The 22,049-nt window shown below is 31.6% G+C and overlaps 2 protein-coding genes across 2 annotated transcripts; one reads left to right on the forward strand and one right to left on the reverse strand.

Annotated features, from left to right (window-relative positions):
* Positions 1-5,696: 5,696 nt before the first annotated feature.
* HELRODRAFT_167275 (hypothetical protein) lies at positions 5,697-6,143 on the forward strand (the record flags this gene model as incomplete). Its single annotated transcript, XM_009012798.1, has 2 exons — positions 5,697-5,979; positions 6,124-6,143. The coding sequence occupies 2 exons, from the start codon at positions 5,697-5,699 to the stop codon at positions 6,141-6,143; spliced, it is 303 nt and encodes a 100-aa protein (XP_009011046.1).
* A 2,463-nt stretch (positions 6,144-8,606) lies between these two features.
* On the reverse strand, positions 8,607-13,655 carry HELRODRAFT_186668 (hypothetical protein). The gene is made up of 14 exons (XM_009012799.1): positions 13,454-13,655; positions 13,198-13,356; positions 12,754-12,850; positions 12,433-12,536; positions 11,939-12,029; positions 11,586-11,653; positions 11,112-11,323; positions 10,825-10,886; positions 10,599-10,710; positions 10,351-10,406; positions 10,016-10,068; positions 9,819-9,909; positions 9,483-9,620; positions 8,607-9,201 (listed from the first exon to the last, which is right to left on the reverse strand). The coding sequence occupies exons 2-14, from the start codon at positions 13,294-13,296 to the stop codon at positions 9,101-9,103; spliced, it is 1,284 nt and encodes a 427-aa protein (XP_009011047.1). The 5' UTR covers positions 13,297-13,356; positions 13,454-13,655; the 3' UTR covers positions 8,607-9,100.
* Positions 13,656-22,049: the final 8,394 nt, after the last annotated feature.

Consider the following 22,049-nt stretch of genomic DNA (forward strand, 5'->3'; position numbering starts at 1 on the left):
TATAACTAACAAAACATCAAACTAGATTGTTCATGGACATTCGAGAATAATCTAGAATTATTAAATGAGTTTATTAATAATCATTTGAATAATATTTCGTGAAATATTAAACTGAAATCACCTTAAAATCGCTGAGATTGTTGTCGAAAATTTAACAAAATTCCACAACTTTCCTCTTTTTAAAACTGATGGTGCAATGTTTGTTTATCTCGAATATCACCTTGACACGGTAAAGTACGTCAGTGCTCATTGGACCAATCAGGAGACATCTTGCATTAATAATTAATGACTTCAGCCAATAAGATTCTAGAAAAACGAACCAGTTGCATAATTAAAACTTCTGAATATTAATGTTGATCTATATTTGTAGTGTGGTTCATTAACTCGTGCTATTGAATGGTTCCATACACTTGGTATAAAATATATAAAAATTAAAACATATGTTTTTATTCATATAAACATATACAATAAATATACATGATGAATATATACATTTCAAACATCATATGCATATAAAATAATATGTATATATGTACACACTATAATGTAAAATATACATGTAAAAAATGTATGCACATATTAATATACTTAGGATGTACTACAAGCAGTTATATAATAAGTAGGATGTTGAATATACATAACACGAACACTAACTGAAAAACACGCGGTGAACGAGTTGAGAATTTCGAGAAGTGAATGAAATTTAAGTGTGTGTGTGTGTGTGTGTGTGTGTGTGTGTGTGTGTATGTGTGTGTGGTTATAATCGTTATAAATGATAATTATGACAAAACTATCACTTGATTGATTGATTGACTTTAAAAAATGATTAATACTATGCCAGTTTATAATAGCAATCTAATATACATGCATCATTTCATTTTATTTCATTCTCGATCTAGTTACTGTTAAATCTACACTGAATGAGTAACCACCGTAGATAATATTATCATTAACATTATTGTTATCATTAACATTATTGTTATGTCGAGTCCGTATTCTGATTCGACACCATTCCGCCACACCACTTTCTTTCTAGTATTTTCAATTAAATTTGGAGTATTCACCATCGATCTAGAATCCAGTATATATATATATATATATATATATATATATATATATATATACACACACACACACATATATATATGTATATATATACATATATATATATATATATATATATATATATCTATATATGACGGTTACGATGATGACACACGGTGTCAATGCCCTTAAAGCAACCAACACCAATGACCCTCCATCTACATTTTTCCACATTATTCTTTTTTCTTCTTCATCTTTCTTTCATTTTATTGCCTTTTCTCACTGCCTTTTCTCACTTCTCTCTTATTCTCCCCGTGTCTCTCTCTCTCCTTCTCACCTCACAATATTAAAAAATTTTCCCATTCATACAGTAGCATGCACCTAAGCGTTGGTTATATATGTATAATGATATGCTATACATACATATATATATATATATATATATATATATATATATATATATATATATATGTTGGTAATAGACCATAATTTTTACAATATTCCATAAATTCTACCGAATGTTAACTTCTAATTCTCGAGAGAGATGGAGCAGTCGCTGCTCGCGATCTTGTTCGATTGTTAGATTACATCGGTTGGTTGCAGAATGGTAGAATTTATAGAATTTATACCATTCGGTAGAATTTATAGAATATTGTAAATATATATATATATTAATGATATGGTAATTAAATATAATAATATATAATATATTAATGACACATATATATATTAAGCATATATATATGTGTCATTATATATATATATATATATATATTGGCATACAAACATATATATATATATAAATACATGTGTGTGTGTGTGCGTGCGTGTGAGAATAGGGTATGACGTGTTCATTTGGACGCTAATAATTTTAACTTCACGTGCTATAGCATCATCATAGCTACGTCATCATCATCCTCATCATCTTCCTCATCATCAGCGAGATCGTTTATTTCATCATTATCATCATCATCTTAATCATTCCTATTGCATCATAGCTTAACGTTCGTACAACCATTTGCATTTTGCAATTTCATCATCATTCTGTAATTAAGAAGCAAAATCATCGTCGTCATCATCGTTGATAGCATCATTTTGAACACCTCATCTTCCTTTGATCATACAGAGGATTCATATCATCATGAGCAAAATCATCACATAATCGTACACACACACACAAACGCGCGGGCACACACACAAACGCACACACACACACACATGCATACATCACAGTAATAATGATGACATAAACATATAAACAATAACGAACATTTTCAAAAAAGCATCTATCTAATAATGAATGATGACTGAAGGATAGACATACAGACAGACATACAGACAGAGAGACAGAAGGAGAGACAAATAGACAGACAGTCAGATATCTAACACCCCTGTTAATATAATACACATACACAACAAAGTTCGCAAGTTGCTAGTGCGAAACTACTTTCTATGTGGATCGCTAATTCCTAAGTAAACAGAGACATAAATAATTAACAACAACAACAACGACTTAAAAAACAAAAAAATTAACATTAACAACATGACTAGACGCTAAATCCCATTTAAATCAGCCGAGATAAAAATGTTCAATTAAATAGTTCATCAAATCGAAAAAATTATTAACAGGCGACAAAAATTAATTCGGTGTACGAAGTTATTTGGGTGGAGTTGATGATTTTTTGGACGTTTTTCGTTGTTTATGATGAATAACCTCATTATCGTTATTTTTTATAAACTTTTGAAAAAAGCAATGTCTGTCTGCCATGGTACAAAAGAACTGCAAAAATTAACACAAAATCTTTAAAAAGAAGATAGGAAGTGTACAATAAAAAGGCATTGAACTAATTTAGTAGTTAATTTATTACCACAGAGAGAGAGAGAGAGAGAGAGAGAGAGAGAGAGAGAGAGAGAGAGAAAAGGCAATGATACAAAAATAGCAGATAAACAATAGTAGAAAAAATATTGAACCAATTTCCTAGTCAATTTATTATTATGTACAGAGAGAAAGAGAGAGAGAGAGAGAGTGCTGTGAGTGCGTAAAACGTGAAAACGAATTTAAATGGATTTAAGGATAGAGATAGATAGATAGTTTTGATTTGATACATGCAAGTATACAAATAAAAGAACACGGGTACAAACGAATGAATGAACAACGAACGAACAAATGAATGAATGAACAGAGAGCAAACGAACGAACGAGAAAAAGAACTACCAAACGAACAAACAAATAAACAAACATACATAAATACGAGCAACAAAACATGAGAATTCTAAGAAACTATTGAAAGTGAACTACGTGATTTTTTTTTAAAGAGCACCTCATTAGAAGACGAAAAACAAAAATAAATGAAACAACATCGATATCATCACCACCATCCTCATCATCATCAATATCATCATCAATATCATCCAAGTCAAGCACTACTACTGCTGTTTATTAACAATTTTAACATTCCAAACAAATAAAAAATATATGGATCAAGAGGAAAGAGAGAGAGAGGAAAATTAAAAAAGAAAGAGAGAGAGAAAGATGAAGGAGAGAGAGAGAGAGAGAGAGAGAGAAAGAGAGGAGGGAAAGAGCACGGCAAATAGACCAAACATTTGCGAAGGTAAACAAAAACAAACGCATGGAACAGGTGGCTGGGTGGATCATCCATCAGCAATCTGGATTATGGAAACATATGGTCGGAAAAAGCAATAATAATAACAAGAACAACAACAACAATAATAATAATATTATTATTGTTGTTGTTGTTAGAAATCAATGCTGGTATTGTAATTTTTTACAAATCAACACCTTTAATTACGATACAATCTCGACTTTACAATTACAAATCAGAAGAGATATATACATACGCGCACACACACATACGTACATATATAAAAGCGCACGCACATATACACATGTACGTACAAACACACACAAAAAACATACAAACACATGTTAACCCAAACACACACACACACACACTCACACACAAACAAACTAGCAAACTCATTCAATCGACCGCATATACCAGATATACGAACGATGTATTACTAATACTCACATGACTTTGCAAGCTAAGCAAAAAAACCACAGCAAACGAACAAGGTTACTAGCAAGCACGCACAGTTGCACACGCACACACATTTCACACACACACACAACATATATATATATATATATATATATATATATATATATATATATGTATATATATATATATATATATATAGAAACAGTATATTTGTATTGCCAGAATAAAAAAAACTCCTCCCAATGCTTGTTAGTGGACAGCACTGAGAAAATTCATTTTGACCCTTTTTTTTAAATCAAATAACATAAAACAAGATCATGGCACGTTCAATATTTATTTACCTAACCTAATAAATATAAATCTGACCTACTTACATAATTAACATGCATAAATATAAACAACGCTTCGTGACCTACATGAATAATTTATATACTTAAATAAAAATACATTTGCAAAGCAACAACAGTCATGCATCTGCTGGTGAGCATAAAAGCCGTGCAAATGCTGTCACCTAACGACCCAGTTATATATATATATAAATAAATATATATATATATATAAAACTATATATATAACTATATATATATAACTATATATATATATATATTTACATATACATTTATATATAACATAAAATATGTACATATAATTGCGAGAAAACGAATAATTTGGAAAAAGTAAATAAAGGAAACCGTTAAAAGGAGGAGATGTTATAAAGGATGGAGCGTAGCAAATTGTAGGTCATCTCTAGTTTAAAAAATAATACCATGGAAAAAGATCTAGATCGCGAGCTGAGATCTGGAATATGTACGTATAAAAATATTAAGGTTACATAAATACAAACATACATACATACATACATACATAAATACATACATACATACATACACACATATACATACAAACGTATATATACAAACACGTATATATCATAGAAAAAGCATTGTGGAGAGTTGAACGACCTGATAATGTGGTAGCCATAAGCAACAAAGTTCTAAACCCACATGTATGTGTAAAACAATATACATATGTGTGTATATATAAATATATATATATATAAAGAGAGAGAGAGAGAGAGAGCGAAAAAAAAGAGAGAAAGAGAGAGAAAAAAAAATGAAGAGGTGAGAGAAATATGTGCCTTTGAAAGAATGCTACACGTTGTGGTCATTGACTTATACAAAATTACACATACATACATACATACATACATACATACATACATACATACATACATACATACATACATACATACATACATACATGGATACACACGTACATACATACATACACACAAACTCCTCGATTGCGCTCGAAAACCCCTCGCAAAAACACTGGATCGCCCCCTGTCTTAATAGATCAGTTGATCGATGGCTGCAACTGAATGGCTCCAATTTTGACAAGGCTAGAATTATGGCTGTCAAAAGTGAGTTGGGCTCCGCCTGGTTGAGAGCGCTACCCAACACCTCCTGCGGCACTAGATTGGATGACTCCTGTGTTCGCGTGAGCCTTGGTTTGAGACTTGGAGCCCAGATCGTCACCGAATACGAATGCGCATGTGGGGCAAGGGTTGATGAACTTGGATACCATAGCCTTTCTTGTCGTCTAGGTCCTGGAAGACAAGCCAGACATATGGCTGTCAACGAATACCTGGTACGATGTTTTCAAAAGGCTGGTATCCCGGTTATAAAAGAACCCATGGGTTTGATAGAGGAAGGAGCCTTTAGGCCTGATGGTTACACTATCACCCCATGGGCTCAGGGACGGTCCCTGGCTTGGGACGTTACCTTACCCCACACTATGGCTGACCGATATATCGGCTACACTTCAGTGGAGGCGGGCACTGCTGCCCTTAAAGCGTCCGATTTCAAAAATGAAAATTGCATGCCTAACCATGGCTTGTTCATCAAAACGGGTTTATACATACACACATACATACACGCATGCATACATACGCACATACATGCGTACTTAGGTATGGCTGTCAGAATCGATGAGTCTTAGTAGGTGGTTTTTATTTTATTCGGCGACGTTCGTTTTATCAACAACGACATTGCAGGTATTGTTGTGATAGTTTAATTCAGTAGCCACTCACCCACTCTGACCTTGATGGCTTTCCAAACTGACGGCTGATTTAATTAGTCATCATTAGTCGACTTAACATTAATCGGGCTGTAATAAAACACTTGACAAATTATTAAACAATGCGAATTTCTCGGTCAGATGTTTCTCATTCAATCTATTCATTCGTTCATAATTTCACCTATTTACTCAATCAATCAATCAGCTAATGACACACACTATTACACACACATGCATAATACATATCAATACATATGTATAACATATATAGTCGTTCATTCACCTATTGAATAAATCATTAACTCACCTCAAAGTTCATTCACAAACAGAGGAATGAATTCACTCTTATAAATCATTATTTCATTCACTATTTCATTCACTAACTCATGCACCCAGTAACGTGCGTGCCTTTATTTAGCTAAATTAACCCTTTTTCTCATTAACTTGTTAACCCAATTGAGTTCATTTTTCCAACTATTTTTAATTTTTTTTTTTCATTCATTAATATAAATCCGTACATTACTTCACTCATTCAGTCGCTCATTTATTCATTCATTCATTCACTAGTTTGTTTATTTACTCATCCACTATTCTTACTACCTTTCTATCAATCCAAAAATCATCCAATAAAATTTAACCATTTACATAATTTATGCTTATTCCTGCGAAGCCCTGATTTTAATTGGAGGACGCGCGCTTTTGATTAACATGTTATTCACTGACGCAGGCAGGGGACTTGCTTGCGTGTATGATAGAATTGAATGAAAAATCACTTTTTTTTAAATATCATTACTTTCAAATTTCCAATCTTTTTTAATACAAAATTTAAAAATGGACCATCAGTTGAATCAATATGGAAAAAAAGAACATTCATTCATTCATTCATTCATTCATACAAGGACAATGACATCGAACTCATCGTCTTCATCACCATCTGGATCTCGCCAATCATCATCATCCTCCTCTTCCTGCTGCTGACCATCATCGTCATCGTTTCATTCTCCGTCTTCAAACAAACAAACAAACCAGCATGCAAACAAACAAACAAACCAGCATGCAAACAAACAAACAAACCAGCATGCAAACAAACAAACCAACATGCAAACAAACTAAAAAAAACCGCGTTCGAGTTCAGACCAACTGCTGCCTGGCCTACATATCTTGAGCAGCTAACCAAACATAAAATAAACATGCATACAAACAAATAAACATACATACAAATAAACATACAAACAAATAAACATACATACATACATACATTGGACTGAAATGTGATGACTTTAATTGAGTGTAAAACCGTGCCCCGGTTTTTATATAGAACCATCCCCCTCGTCTTCATCATCATCATCCTTTTTATAAGATACTCGCTTATTAAAAACCATCGTCATTATCGTGCTTGATTAGCGCTATCATCATCATCAGCACCATCTCCATCAAATTAATCATCATAATTATAATCATCGTCATCATTTTAATTTCATCATCATTACAGCAATATCACAAAATACCCAAAATTGAAGCTAAAAAAAATATACATATATATTTATAAACAAATATACACGAATAAAAACACACAAACACACACGCACATAAGCCTTCGAACGATTGATTGGTATCACATAGTTAAAAATATACAATAATAATAAAGATAGAAGGTCGAAATATAGATGCACAAATTACGTTGATAAAATTATCACCAAGTACATATGTTGTTTATATAAAAAAGCCAGCGATTGACACACACACACGCACACAGACACACATACATACACACACACGCACACAAACAGACACACATACATTTACACACACAAACACACATACATACTCGCATAAAATCTACGCATACATACACATGTGTAGGATAATATAAATACAATATAATACAAAATACATGAAAGGCGCCAGAAAAAAAATCAGTAAACATACAAACACACACACACACATACATAAACACACAAACATACATACACATACACGCTCACATGAAATCTACGCATACATATACACATGTGTAGGATAATATTTCAATACGAAATACATGAAGGGCGCAAGAAAAATTTTTTTTTATCACGATCCATCGACGAGGATAATGGACTGCTGCTCATAAAAAGTTAACATGAAAAAAAGGTCACTGAACTCCTCAACATTAAATAAACATTATATATGATGCACACAAACACTCAGATGCATGCATACAAATACTCAGATGCATGCATACAAATACTCAGATGCATGCATACAAATACTCAGATGCATGCACACATACACTCAGATGAATGCATACAAATACTCAGATGCATGCATACAAATACTCAGATGCATGCATACAAATACTCAGATGCATGCATACGTTGCCACCAGAGAGCAAAAATATCATGATATCAGATTAACAAAGTAAAAAAATGAATAGAACAGAGAACATTATAAATGCACTGAACAATTAAAACACATGCAAACACCAAGTGCATAGCCTACTTTATTGATCCAAGAAATGAATGAGTAGATGAATGAATGAATAAACAAATGAGTAAATGAATGAATGAATAAGTAGGTGAATTAATTCATAAATGAACGAACGAATATAAAAATGAATCAATAGATGAATGAACGTATTCAGAAAAATATTTAAACACTGCTTCGTAAAGACAGACACTGGCCTCACCCTCAACACTCAATTATAATACAAATTTGGTAATTGTTTAATAGAACGATTGACCGAGCGATCAGACAGTTTATCGGTCTATTATTAACAAATTAATAAAAATAATGTCATTACACTGTTAAACAACCGAGTGTCCAATGTTTTTAAACGATGAATAAACTCTATAAAAACAAATATTCAATTTGATCAACTACTAATTAGATTGTTAATTAATTCAATTAGTGATTAATTAAACGATCAATTATTTCAATTCAAGATTAATTAGTTAATGAGCAGAACAAAGAATTAATTAGTTAACTTTTGATTTCACGTTTCCGAGCAGATAGCAAGGCAGGATGAGCAGGAAGGCACCAACCATGTAGCAGATCATTGGACTCCAGTACCAGTAAGCTGTCAATCAATCAATCAATCAATCAATCAATCAATCAATCAATCAATCAATCAATCAATCAATCAATCAATCAATCTATGGATTGATCGATCGATCGATCAATCAATCAGTTAATCAATCAGTTAATCAATCAGTTAATCAATCAGTTAATCAATCAATCGATCGATCGATCAATCAGCCAACAACAATCAATCGAATAGGATAATCAAGTCATTCATTCAATCTCTGTTAATCTACATCAAACCGAAAATAGATTCAAAAATTCTCAAAATTCTCCAACCAATAGCAGCGAGGAAAGGGCCCAGGGCTCTGGCCAGTGCCCCCAGAGACCTGAAGACCCCCATAATGGTACCCTTGTTCTCCTCCCTGCCAATGCGAGATGTTTCAGACGTTAAACACGAGACCACAGTCGCCGATGCTGTAAGGATAATGATGATGTTGAAGATGTTGGTGATGTTGTTGTTGATATGAAGATGTTGTTGGTGATGTGGTGATGATGTTGTTGTTGATGTGAAGATGTTGAAAACAACGACAACCACAAAAAACTAGCATACAAAACAACAAAGACAGAAGAAAAACAATAATAGCAACAATGACAACAACAACAACAACTGACCATATGAAAACAACACAAGTCCAAGATAGAGGATGACCTGATTGCTGGCCATGCCCACCAGAATGAATGACGGAATGAGAATAAGAATGCCCTGGATGGATGGATGGATGGAATAGATGGAATGGATGAAAACGAAATGAAAGACAAACAGACAGAGAGAAAACAATCATAGACAAGACATCGAATAACAAACATACATTTCGCGCCATTTCCAGCTCCTTCCCAGGTTCCACCTTCCTCACTGCAGTTCCTAATTGACAAATAAGAGAAGTGGCAGCGATAATGATTAATGTTAATTAATCGATTTCAATTAAGTAAGTAAATTAAATACGAAGTACTAATAACAAAAATTCCTACTTCAATTGGAAGAAAAACGGTTTCGTTGATGAAAAAAACTTGGCTAACATTAACTGGAAAAACCACAATAGCTTAGAAGCACAGTGACAGCAAAAACAACAACAACAGCATGAACAACAAAACAACAACACGAAAAACAACAAGATGAAAGACAACAGTGCCGTAAAAACTAAACCATGTACGATGATCATTATGAGACCCGTCACTAGGAACATTCTGCCTTGTTGCATGCTTCAAAAATATATAAAACATTAATTACTCTCCTTAAATAATATTAATTATTCAATCAATCAGCCAACTAATCATCGATCAATCAATCCATCAATCAATCAATCAATCAATCAATCAATCAATCAATCAATCAATCAATCAATCAACCAACCAACCAACCATATTAATCAACCACTTAATCACCTAACTAACCTTGTGTATGCAAATCTCTGGTGAGTCAGAAAAGTTAACGTAAACTCCAGGCCAGAGTAAATGAACAGATACATGAAATACACCAGGCCAATCCTCTTCAAATGTTCTTTTTCTGTTGTTAGTCATAATATATTTAATCAATCAATCAATCAATCAATTAATCAATCAATTAATTAATCAACCAATTAATCAACCAACCAATCAATCAACAAAATAACAAACCGACCATTCTTGGAGACATGATTGACAGCAGAGAAATTGAACAGGGAGAACGGATTGATCAGTGAACTAACTTTTGTCCAATCAAATCTGGCCGACTAAATTTTCAACAAATGAAAAAGTAAAATGAAATAAAAAATTTAAGAATTTCAAAATAACATTTCAATAAATCAAAAAAAAACAAACTAAACATCAAAATACAAATAACTGATAAACACATCAACTCATTTTTATCAGATCATCATTAACTCAATCAACTAGACAACCAATCGGCCAACCAAGCAATCAGCCAACTAATTAATAAACCCACAAACTCTTTTCGCGACTGGTAGCGACTCCTTCAGAAACAGTATAATGAAGAGGACATTCAAAGAAGCGAGAACGAATGCATATATGGCTGGAAAAACGAAGAATTGGTTAAAATCTTGAGAAGACCTAATTGAGAACCATGCCCCAATCAGTGGACCAATCAGGAAGCCGATACTGAAAGCTACACCCACAACTGCCTGTTAAAACATTATTGTTTTACATACATACCTACATACATACATAGACATACATACATACGTACATACAGCCAGTTGATCTATCATTTATTCCATCAGTGTACAGAGAAATAAATAAAATCAATCAACAAAGCAACCAACTAACCAGCATTCAATCAATCAACCAGCCAACTAACCAATCACAACCAGCCAACAAACAAATCATAGCCAACAAACCAACCAATCCCAACAAGCCAACCAATCCCAACCAAACATAACCAACCATTCCTTTGGACCTTTTAGACGAACTTGTAACATCACCAACAATCACAGTACTGAGACTTACATTTCCTACAAAAAAAATTAAATTACAATAAAATAAAATAAGTTACATCCTCATTACAATCATTTTAATCAATGTTTATATCATCATAGTCATCATCATCATCATTATCGCTATAACCAAACACACACGCACACAACAATCACACACGCAAACATGCATACAAACACACACACACACACACACACACAACAATCACACACAAACATGCATACAAACACACACACACACAACAATCACATACAAACATGCACACAACACACACAAATATACACACACACGCACGCACACACCTTTACTAATGCCACCAATAATCCTTGCAAGCATGAATACTGTAAATGATGTGGAGAAAGCCCAGAGCAAGTACGACAGAGCAATCACAATCTAATGAAATTTAATTGATAACTGTATGTAATCAGTAATTTATAACTGGTAATGTAATCAGTAATAGCAGACGGTATTGATAATAATATATAATGTAAATGCAAACTATTAATGTAATGTAAAAATCAAGTAATCATATCAACCCCGTTAGTATTTTATTAATTTAGTAGTGTAATAGCGATGTAATCAATAACAACGTGACAAAGTTAATGTAATTAATTACTGAACCGATATGTTAATAAGGTAACTCAAGACTGAAAGATGTTATTATCATCAGAGAGTGAAATTATCACATTTGATAATGAGTAAGTTGCCATTATTAAAATGAGTAAATCAACGTTAGCAATACAAAGAATAATGTCATTGCTAAATCATAATTTCAATAAAGTAGTTCAAAAATAACAGAGGTAATTATCATCAACGGCCGTCTGCCATGAACATCGGATAGTGCACCCAGTGTTGGAGATGATATGAATTGAAGATAGGAAAACATGGACCCCACAATACCTTCAAATTAAAGTAAATTAAATTAAATTTAAAAGTGACTAATTGTGAAATTTGATCAGGAATTAGTTATGTTATACTCAAATAGGATTAGTGTAAATTAAATGTTAATTTGAACTGTTTCTGTTTTTGTTAATTTTTTTTATATTTGAATGAATTAAGGGTTTTTTATAAATATAGTTTTAAATTTTAGCTAAAAGTATTATCAATCGCAACCAACCCCCAAACAAAACAGAGTTCCATTTTTCAGATTCAGGTATACCAACAAGATGTTTGAACCCAGACACTCCGGCTTTTATGTTGTCATATAGGAAGTCCTGAAATTAGTGAAACAATCAACAAATCAAATTCAATGACAGATCAATCCAAATTTCAAAATCAACACATACACACAGACAGACATAGGTACAGGTATAAATAATATCGTAATAATTAAGTAATGTTTAAAAAAAATTATTGAAAACATGAAATAACATCTCAAAATGAAATACAAAAGTGAAAGTCTAACACTCACTAAAAATTAATTGCAAACAAAATAGATACACACAGATACACACGCCACGAATATAATTATAATAAATCCAATAATATAATATGAGTAAAATATTATATTGTTTATTTTTATACATAAAAATTATAAAAAATCAATTGAAATGATACAAACGTATTCAGCAGTTTCATAATGTTCCAGAATGGTCGGTAGCAGAGGTAAAATGACCGTAAAGGCCAGCAAATCCATAACCAGAGATATGAAGAGAATCATCAGAGATTTTTTTGATGAACTTGCTAGGTTTCTATTATCACCCCCAATCCCTGTTTTAAGCTTAGACGGAGCCGTAACAGACATTTATAAGATGGTTTTAAACTTTTTCAACTTTTAATTAATTTATAACAAAAAATTCTTCGAACCCCACCCTGACCTGTGGTGCAAGACAGTTATATTATGAGTAACGTAACGCGTAACGTCTTTATTAAAATTGAACAGACAAAAGCGTAATATTTCATAAAAATATTGTTAGAAATAATAAAAAAATTCAACTATTTAACGAACATTTTGTTTAAATTATTTCACGACTAAAACGTGACATGCGCGCCGCCAAGAAATAAAATAAACAGGTTAACTTAAATTAACTTTTAAAACAGTGATGGAACATTTATTTTCGGCCATAAGAAATTATAACCCTTAGCAAAAAAAATACATCGGCGACTAACCAAGTTACTCCTTCCCCACATTTACACAAACATAAAATATACATAAAACCGGCAAAAAATTCAACCTAAAATAATCACGACCCAAACAATTACAATAAGAATCACACACCCCATAACAATTAAAAAAATCATACACTTTTTAGCAAAAATACTAGCAGCCACCCATACAATGCAAAAGTTAACCCTCCCCTTACATTTACACATACAAAAAAATACATACATCAAATCAATAAAAAAAAAATCAATCTACAAAATCAACCGACCTAAACAATTACAATAAGAATCATACACATACAAAAAAATACCTACATCAATAAAAAAAATAAATCAACCTACAAAATCACCCGATCTATACATACAATACATAAAAATCATATAACCTTTAGCGAAAAATACTAGCAACCACCCATACAATGCAAAAGTTAACCCTCTCTCTACATTTACATACACAAAAATACATACATAAAATCAATAAAATAATAAATCAACCTACAAAATCACCCGACCTAAACAATTACAATACATAAAAATCATATACCCCTTAGAAAAGAAATAACGTAATAATTACCTACATCATAAAAGCTACACCTTCGTCCGTAGGGGTACACATATACATAAAATAGTTGACGAAAAATGAATAATTCAATCTAAAACAAAAATCATCAGACCAAAATTCAATAAATCACGGATATCCAATGAATAAAATAAATGAAGTGATCAACAGAGTCAACCATAAAATAAACAATCAATAGTCAGCAAGTAATCAAAAAGTATGTCTCTCTCATCTTTTCCATCGTTCCCGTCTTCTTAGCCTCTGAATTATAATTAATACTAATGTTATTATAAAATTCATTCAATAATTATATAATTATTATTACTGTACCATAGACATACCCATACAGGCGTAAGCACACACGCACACACACACACACACACACAGACACAACCAAAAAAGCACGAACATACCAATAACGATAATAGTTAGTATCAGAAAGCAAATAAGGAAAATACTAAATGAAAATAAACAAAAATCCGGATAAATAAATAAATGGAAGGCTCATAAAATGAATGTTTTGTGTGTATTGATGTGATGCGTGAAACACAAACACAAAAAGATAACAAAAACAAAGTAACAAGAAAGAGAAACAAGATCTCACCCTTAACTACTTATAATCAATTGATTGCACTGAAACACTAACCTACCTATAAGCAATTGATTGAAGCTTATCTTACATATATTTAATTAGCTCACCTAATGGCTCAGTTTTCCTTAGGAGTAAGAATAAAAGAATAAATTATAAAAAATCATATAAACAAAGCAAAAACACAGTTGATGAGTAATGCATGCTGTGTACCATGTGTGAATGAACCGTAAGAATGTAATCATATCAAAAAATATGTTAGTAATACCAAAACTACAAAGAAACATGCTACGAAGAATTGAAACAACAGAATAATTTTTGCAACCAAAAATCATTCATAAATCAGCAGGCAAATAAACACAATCAATGCATTAGCAAAACTAATCACAATTAATATTAACATTCAATCTGTAAAAACTTATCTTTTCAATCATTCTCCTCTTCTTCTTCCTCCTCTTGTTTTGCATCATCTCCCTAATCTTTAGTAATTATTAGAATTATATTAATAATTAACAATTAATATTTATAGTATACAACACGGGCATTCTTCAACAAGCATAAAATTACCATTCAAATACAACTTCCAAGAAATTATTTTGCCAGGTCAAAACTATATATATATATATATATTTTAAAAGATCACTAATCGAATAAGAAATTAAATTATAATAAATATATATATATATATATATATATATATATATATACATCTGATGACATCAACTATTCTTCGCCACACATACACACACACACACATTCGATACTATATATATATATATATATTCGATACTGAACAAAAAATTCGCTACTACATAAAAAAACAAGACAAAAATACACGCAACTAACCATGGCCCAGGCTCCCCCAAACAACGGCTTTATCTTCATCTGTGTGTCCATTCTGTGTCCCTCATTTTCTTCAGCCTAGGTTATTAATGTTAGTACGCCACACACATGCAAACGCATAAATATTAATATGATATATATATATATATATATATATATATATATATATAATTTCCATTATGTCATTATCCTACCAACCACATACAACAAAGTTGTTAAATATTTTGGGTTTGATCGCTTGCAACAATAAAAATGCACAAAACATCAAAGTATGAAGAAAAAATAGAAACTCAGATACCTACATACAGTTGACTCAGAGAATTGAGATCGGAGCTACTCAGAAAAAATGGAATGAAAACCAAGTTACAAAGAATGAAGCATACCATGACTTTAAAACTCCAGCAGGCATGCCATTTTGCTGAGTGGCCTTCTGTTATCAGTGAAGAACCACCTGAAACACAATTCCCTAAAAATTTGCGCACAAAATGCTGCAAAAAAATGTTTAATTTAATATGGGAAATAACTGTTATAAAACCACAGCTAAGTGCACACTTTTGCAAACATCTGACAATAAGTAACAATTTTCTAGAAATGATAAATAACAAGCCAAAAGTAACAAATACTTTTAACTAATCTAACTAATATAAATCTATATAGCCATGAAACTTTATATAAATCTATATAGCCGCAAACCTCTATATAAATCTATATAGCCGCGAAACTCTCTGAAAAATTAATAATTATATTATACAATTCATGTTTACAGTAAAACAAACAATTTGCCAATATAATACAACTATCAACATATAAAAAGACACTAAACTTACCATGCCCCTAGACCCCAACATCACCGGCTCTATCTTCATCTGTGTGTCCTTTTCCTCTTTTTATCTATATGCTTTCTTCATCATATTTTCAATTTTCATCATGTTAGGGAAAATTGAATTGAATATATTTTGAAATCAATATATTATATTCGTCAAAAACCACAGAGAATGAAGAATTTAATGCATGTGCTGACCACCTTTACTACTGTCACTGGGCAGCGTGATGGCTCAATGGTTAAAAGCGCCTGGTCTTGCTATTGCACTCATTTGTGGTAACTCATCCTAGGCAATCTGAACCTGTGCACTGAGCTATGGGTACAAATGAAATCAAGTAGTAGTAGTATTAGTAGTACTAACAGTAGCTGCAGAAAAAAAGTTCTGTAATAATTGTTAATATTACTATTATAAAAAAAACAATTGATAAATTAGACATTTTACAGTGAAATTTAGAGTTGTAGCAAAGAAGATTTAAGTTTTTGCTGCAATCTCAGGTGATAGAAATTCACTCAAATGAACTATTGAAGCAACACTGAACTGTTCCGATGCTGAAAAATGAAAATGATAGAAAGATGAGTTCAAAATAATTACTGGTTGAATTATATTATATATTTAATTTTACTTTTAAATTAGTTAACTTCAGAGTTAAGAAGATGTAGTTAAAATCATTAATTAGCAATTCAAATGCAACAAATTGTCTTATCTCAATTATTTACACATATACAACTGCCATGAAACCATTATTGCAAATACATATAAACATGCAAACAGGTGTGGCATCAATGTACAGTTTTATTAATGTTCTTTTTATTATTTGTCTAGATATTCAGTTTTATTTAATTATAGTTATCTTAGTGACATTTTTTAATTTTTTTAATCCATAATTTATTAGCTAACTAACAATAATCTGTATTAGGTGCTTGCATTGTTATTCATCATAGGCTTATGTATTCCACATTTACCTAATCATAGTTGATAAATATATTGTTAACAATTACACTTCATAAAAACACTCCCATTAAAAATATATTATAAAAGAAAGGAGGAAACAAGCAGACATGAAAAGGCATCTGCCTGTGATGATCTCATGATCAAGTGAAACCCCTGATACTCCACAACTATCAGCACAACAAACAAAAAAGATGTTGATGCCAATGGATACAGCAATTATATCACAATACATCACCTCAATGTGATAGATTTCTCAAAAATATTCCCAGCATCCTCTAATTACTTATCTGGTTGTTGACAAAATGATCTTATGAAAAAATATCATCCAAAGAACCATTATTCTTTTCCTTCTTAATTTTTCTTCTTTCACATCTTCCTTAGTTTTTATGATTTATTCTTCTCTTTCATTATTATCTTCTTCCTTTATCTCAATTTTCACCTTGCTCTTCTCTTTCATTATTATTTCCTTCATTATCTCCATTTTCATCTTTCTATTTTCCTCATTTTTGTCTTCTTTATCACCATCCGTGTGACTTCCTCATCTTTGCTTTCTTCATCTTTAACTTTATGTTTCTCATCTTCTATTTTACCTTATCTTTTTACTTTCATCTTTATTTTCATCTTTCTACTCTCTATCTTCATTTGTGTGTTTCTTTTATCTTTATCTTTTCATCTTCTTTTTAATCATCTTTTTTCTAATCATAACTTTCTTCTGAATGTATGTTAGAAAACTACTTTTTTTTTACAAATAATTAAACATTTTAATCAGTCTTTGGTTTTTTTGATGTTTAAAAAATTAAAACCTTCTAAAAACTTAAACACAACTGAGAAATAATCTGATAAAAAACACTATTGAATCACAGATTACAAATGAATTTATAATAGTATAGTATTTTAGAAAAATGGCAAGACTTGACTGATATTGCATGTCTGTGTACTGTATTGTATGTAGAAGACAATAATAAATAATTGAAGTGAAAAAGATTCACTTGCAAACAAATTTTTCATCTTCTTTTTACTCACTGGAGTAAGAATTCAAAAAAGTATAAATTTTTTCTAAAGGCCGGAAAGAAACTTAAAATAATGAATTCGACTGCTGAGCAGACGTTGCATGGTTTCCATTTTTTATTTGTAGCGTCATTATAGCAAACATGAAAATGAGTTGAAAATGAAAAAAACATGAGTTGGTGTTAAAAAAAACTCAGGTTGTACGTTATTGTACGACGTGGGTTGCCATTTTGCCAACTCATATTTTAAAAAAACAGAATCTTAAGAAGCGAGGCACGAAAACTCATTTTTAAATTTTAATTATTGCGCCGTCAGCTCGGTAAAGTGAAAGTCGCCAAATAAAAGTAAACTGCCGCTGAGAATCTCGAATGGTTTTCGACAAATAGCCTAAAAAACACAAACTCAAACTCTTAATGTTCTATTAATCGACTAAACATATCAATACGAGAAGTCAGACCGAATGTTTAGTTTGACAAAATGGCGACCGACGCTCATGGGGAATATTAAAACCTTTTTAGCTGCAAGCTAAAAATGAATGATCCAAAATCGTCTAATTTTCATTTAAAAACTATAATAAACCATGAAAGTTCAAATTGTAATAAGTTTATCATCATAATTAAATTAAAAAAAGCATTAAATACCAAATTCTTCTTGAGAACAGCGATGGCGTCTGGCAGCAAACGAGGAAAAGAGAAGCACTTCTGCTAAACTTTAGTGGACTGGGAACGAGGTGACGCGTTCAGGCTCCCACGGCTTAGTCATGCTGACGAGCATGCGCCGACGCCAAGCGTCCAAGGAAGAGTTTCTATTTTTAGACTTCTAGCAGAATTTTCGCAAGCGCTTTTTTGAGCGGCAAAGTGCGCCTTATTTAAATTTAAAAATGACGATTGCAATTTTGACATATAATTGACATATAATATATATATATTATTTATACATAAATGTGTGTATGTTCGTGTATATATCGTAATATTTTAACTTTGATAAAAAATATTATCTTTAGAAAAAACCATATAATTATATAACTATTAACTCTAATACTAATAGTTAAACAATTTTTAATTACATAAAAGTAGAATTGCTAGTGTATTAAATCAATATATAATTCAATGGAAAAACTTTAATTTTTATAATATATAATTTAAATTATATTTTTTCCATGCTTCAATGTAATATAATAAATGGCTTAATTTTCCGTGCCTTTGATTAATGTAGCCGGGCTTTCTTGGGATAGTGAATTGAGAAGAATTCAGTCGGTGAATGCCTTCGAATTGTTAGCGTATTATTCAACTTTTTTTTACAATTTTTAAAAAGGAACTCTTGGACACATTTACAAAAATCATATATTTACATTCCTTAAAAAAAGACAAAGGATCTAATGTTTCATCTGAAACAGAAATAAAAAAAATGAAAATGTAAAAAGAAAGTCTTATGTACACGTGAAAAATATATATATATATATATACATGTATTCTGTGTATATAAATGAGTGCATAGCCTATCGCTGTTGTTATCACTGATATATCTCCATCATCTTTAAAAACATTCATGAATGACCATCTCATCATCTGATAGCTATCAATCCGACCTCCATGAGTTTTTCTATCTTTTTTGCAAACTCAGGACTCTTGAGGTGACTGTTCAATAAAAAGTTTTGCATTAGGAAAATATTGAAGTTTAGTTAACGAAATTTTAAATATAGAATTCGAACATATGAATACATCCACGCTGAAACGCCCACTGCCGTAACAAAGCCCGAACATTAGGACCATAAACTAATTTAAAGAAAAGATTATACAAACTAATTTAATGTGTTTAGCCAATAAACATTTTAAATAAACTAATCAAGATAGCTACCATAAATCAACCAAAAACTAGCGTTATATATTTGTCTAACAATATTATCCATCTTTTCAAAACAGTCCATCAAACATTTTCTGGAGCCCCAACCTATTTATAGCTTTAGGATCAAGTGTCATATTGCTCAGGACCCTTCTTATAATTGGATCACTCATAATATTCTTCACTTCAGGATCTAACATGGCCTGCCTTTGAATTGTTTCTGGGTCCAACTGCCTCTGCCTCAGACACCTTTTTGTTTAAAAAATTATATTGTTTTCATCCATTTCACTATTTGATTTTATTTAAAAAATTATTGAAATAATTAGTGTTAATCAATCACAAAACCAACTAGCTAGCTAACTGGTCAACAAAGAAGCCGACCAAATCAACAACCCAACCTCTTAAATCCATGAAGAGCCTCAGTTGAATCAGGTTGAATTTCAAGAGCAGCAATAAAAGATTCTTCAGCATTATGATAATCTCTCATGGCTAACAGACACAAACCTTTGCATATCAGGGCTTTAACTGTTCATGTATATGTTGTATTTATGTGAATGTGTGTTTTTAGAAATGTCTCAATCTCACTAGAAATTGTTCAAAACAAACCGCCTGTTACTATTTAACTACCTTTTCTAAACAAATATTAAACAAAAACATATGATAAACATGCAATTGACACTTGAAATGAAAATTATTTTTTAAAATAATAATAATAATGAAAAAATTGTCCTGCACTGTACCACATTTTGGATCCAGAGCTAAGCAGCTGTTGCAGTCAGCAGTAGCAGCTTTGAACTCAAGCAACTTAGCATAGCAAGCAGCCCTGTAGCTGTAGAGGGTTGGGTCATGAGGGTACTGTTTTATGGCCTCTGACAAATGGCAAAGTGCTGATGGAAAGTCTCCTGCCGGCAGGTAGACATGCGAAAGATTTTGTAAGGTTCATTTCACAGGTATAATAATTCTTACATTGAATTAATATATTATATCTGCAAAACAACACTGATGAAGAAAATAAGAAAGCTGAAGAATAAACATAGGAAAATGACAAAAAGATACCTTTATTGAAATAATCATTTCCCAGATTTTTCAATTTGGCTGACATCTCTGGGTTGTATTTTGATCTGGTTTCAAGCTGAAAGTTTCATATAAAAAATTCTAATTATTGATCAGAACAAAGGAAGTAATTATAAATACATGTCACCTCCTGCAGTTTATTATGGATATTCAAGTCATACTGTTCAACCAATGATTGCCTGTAATACTGCATGGCTGACTGTACATTTGATAACTTCAAGAATGCATTTCCAATTCTGCAGTAGGCTCTGCAATCAATATTACATTATTATCACCAAATCATCATCGAATCTTCAGTATCATCTTTGTTAACATCTTCATCATGAAATACTTGGCAAGGTGTTTATGTTCAGCCTTATGAGCCAGTCCTATTTTAATGGCCTCCTCACACTCTGCTATGCATTGAGTGAAATTCTCAAGTTCATAATAAACAGCTAGAAATAGGAGAAGATTTTAAATAAAATTTTATATGAAATATCTTCTAACAATAATTGAAAATCTAAATGAAAATCTTCAAAAGAATCTATAAAAGAAAGACAAACCCCCAAGATTATTTTTGTAGATGATGTTGGTAGGGTTCAAGTGATGGGCCCGTTCATAATGTTTCAAGGCATCTAAGA

Source organism: Helobdella robusta, assembly GCF_000326865.2.
Source record: "Helobdella robusta unplaced genomic scaffold HELROscaffold_11, whole genome shotgun sequence".
NCBI lineage: Eukaryota > Metazoa > Annelida > Clitellata > Rhynchobdellida > Glossiphoniidae > Helobdella > Helobdella robusta.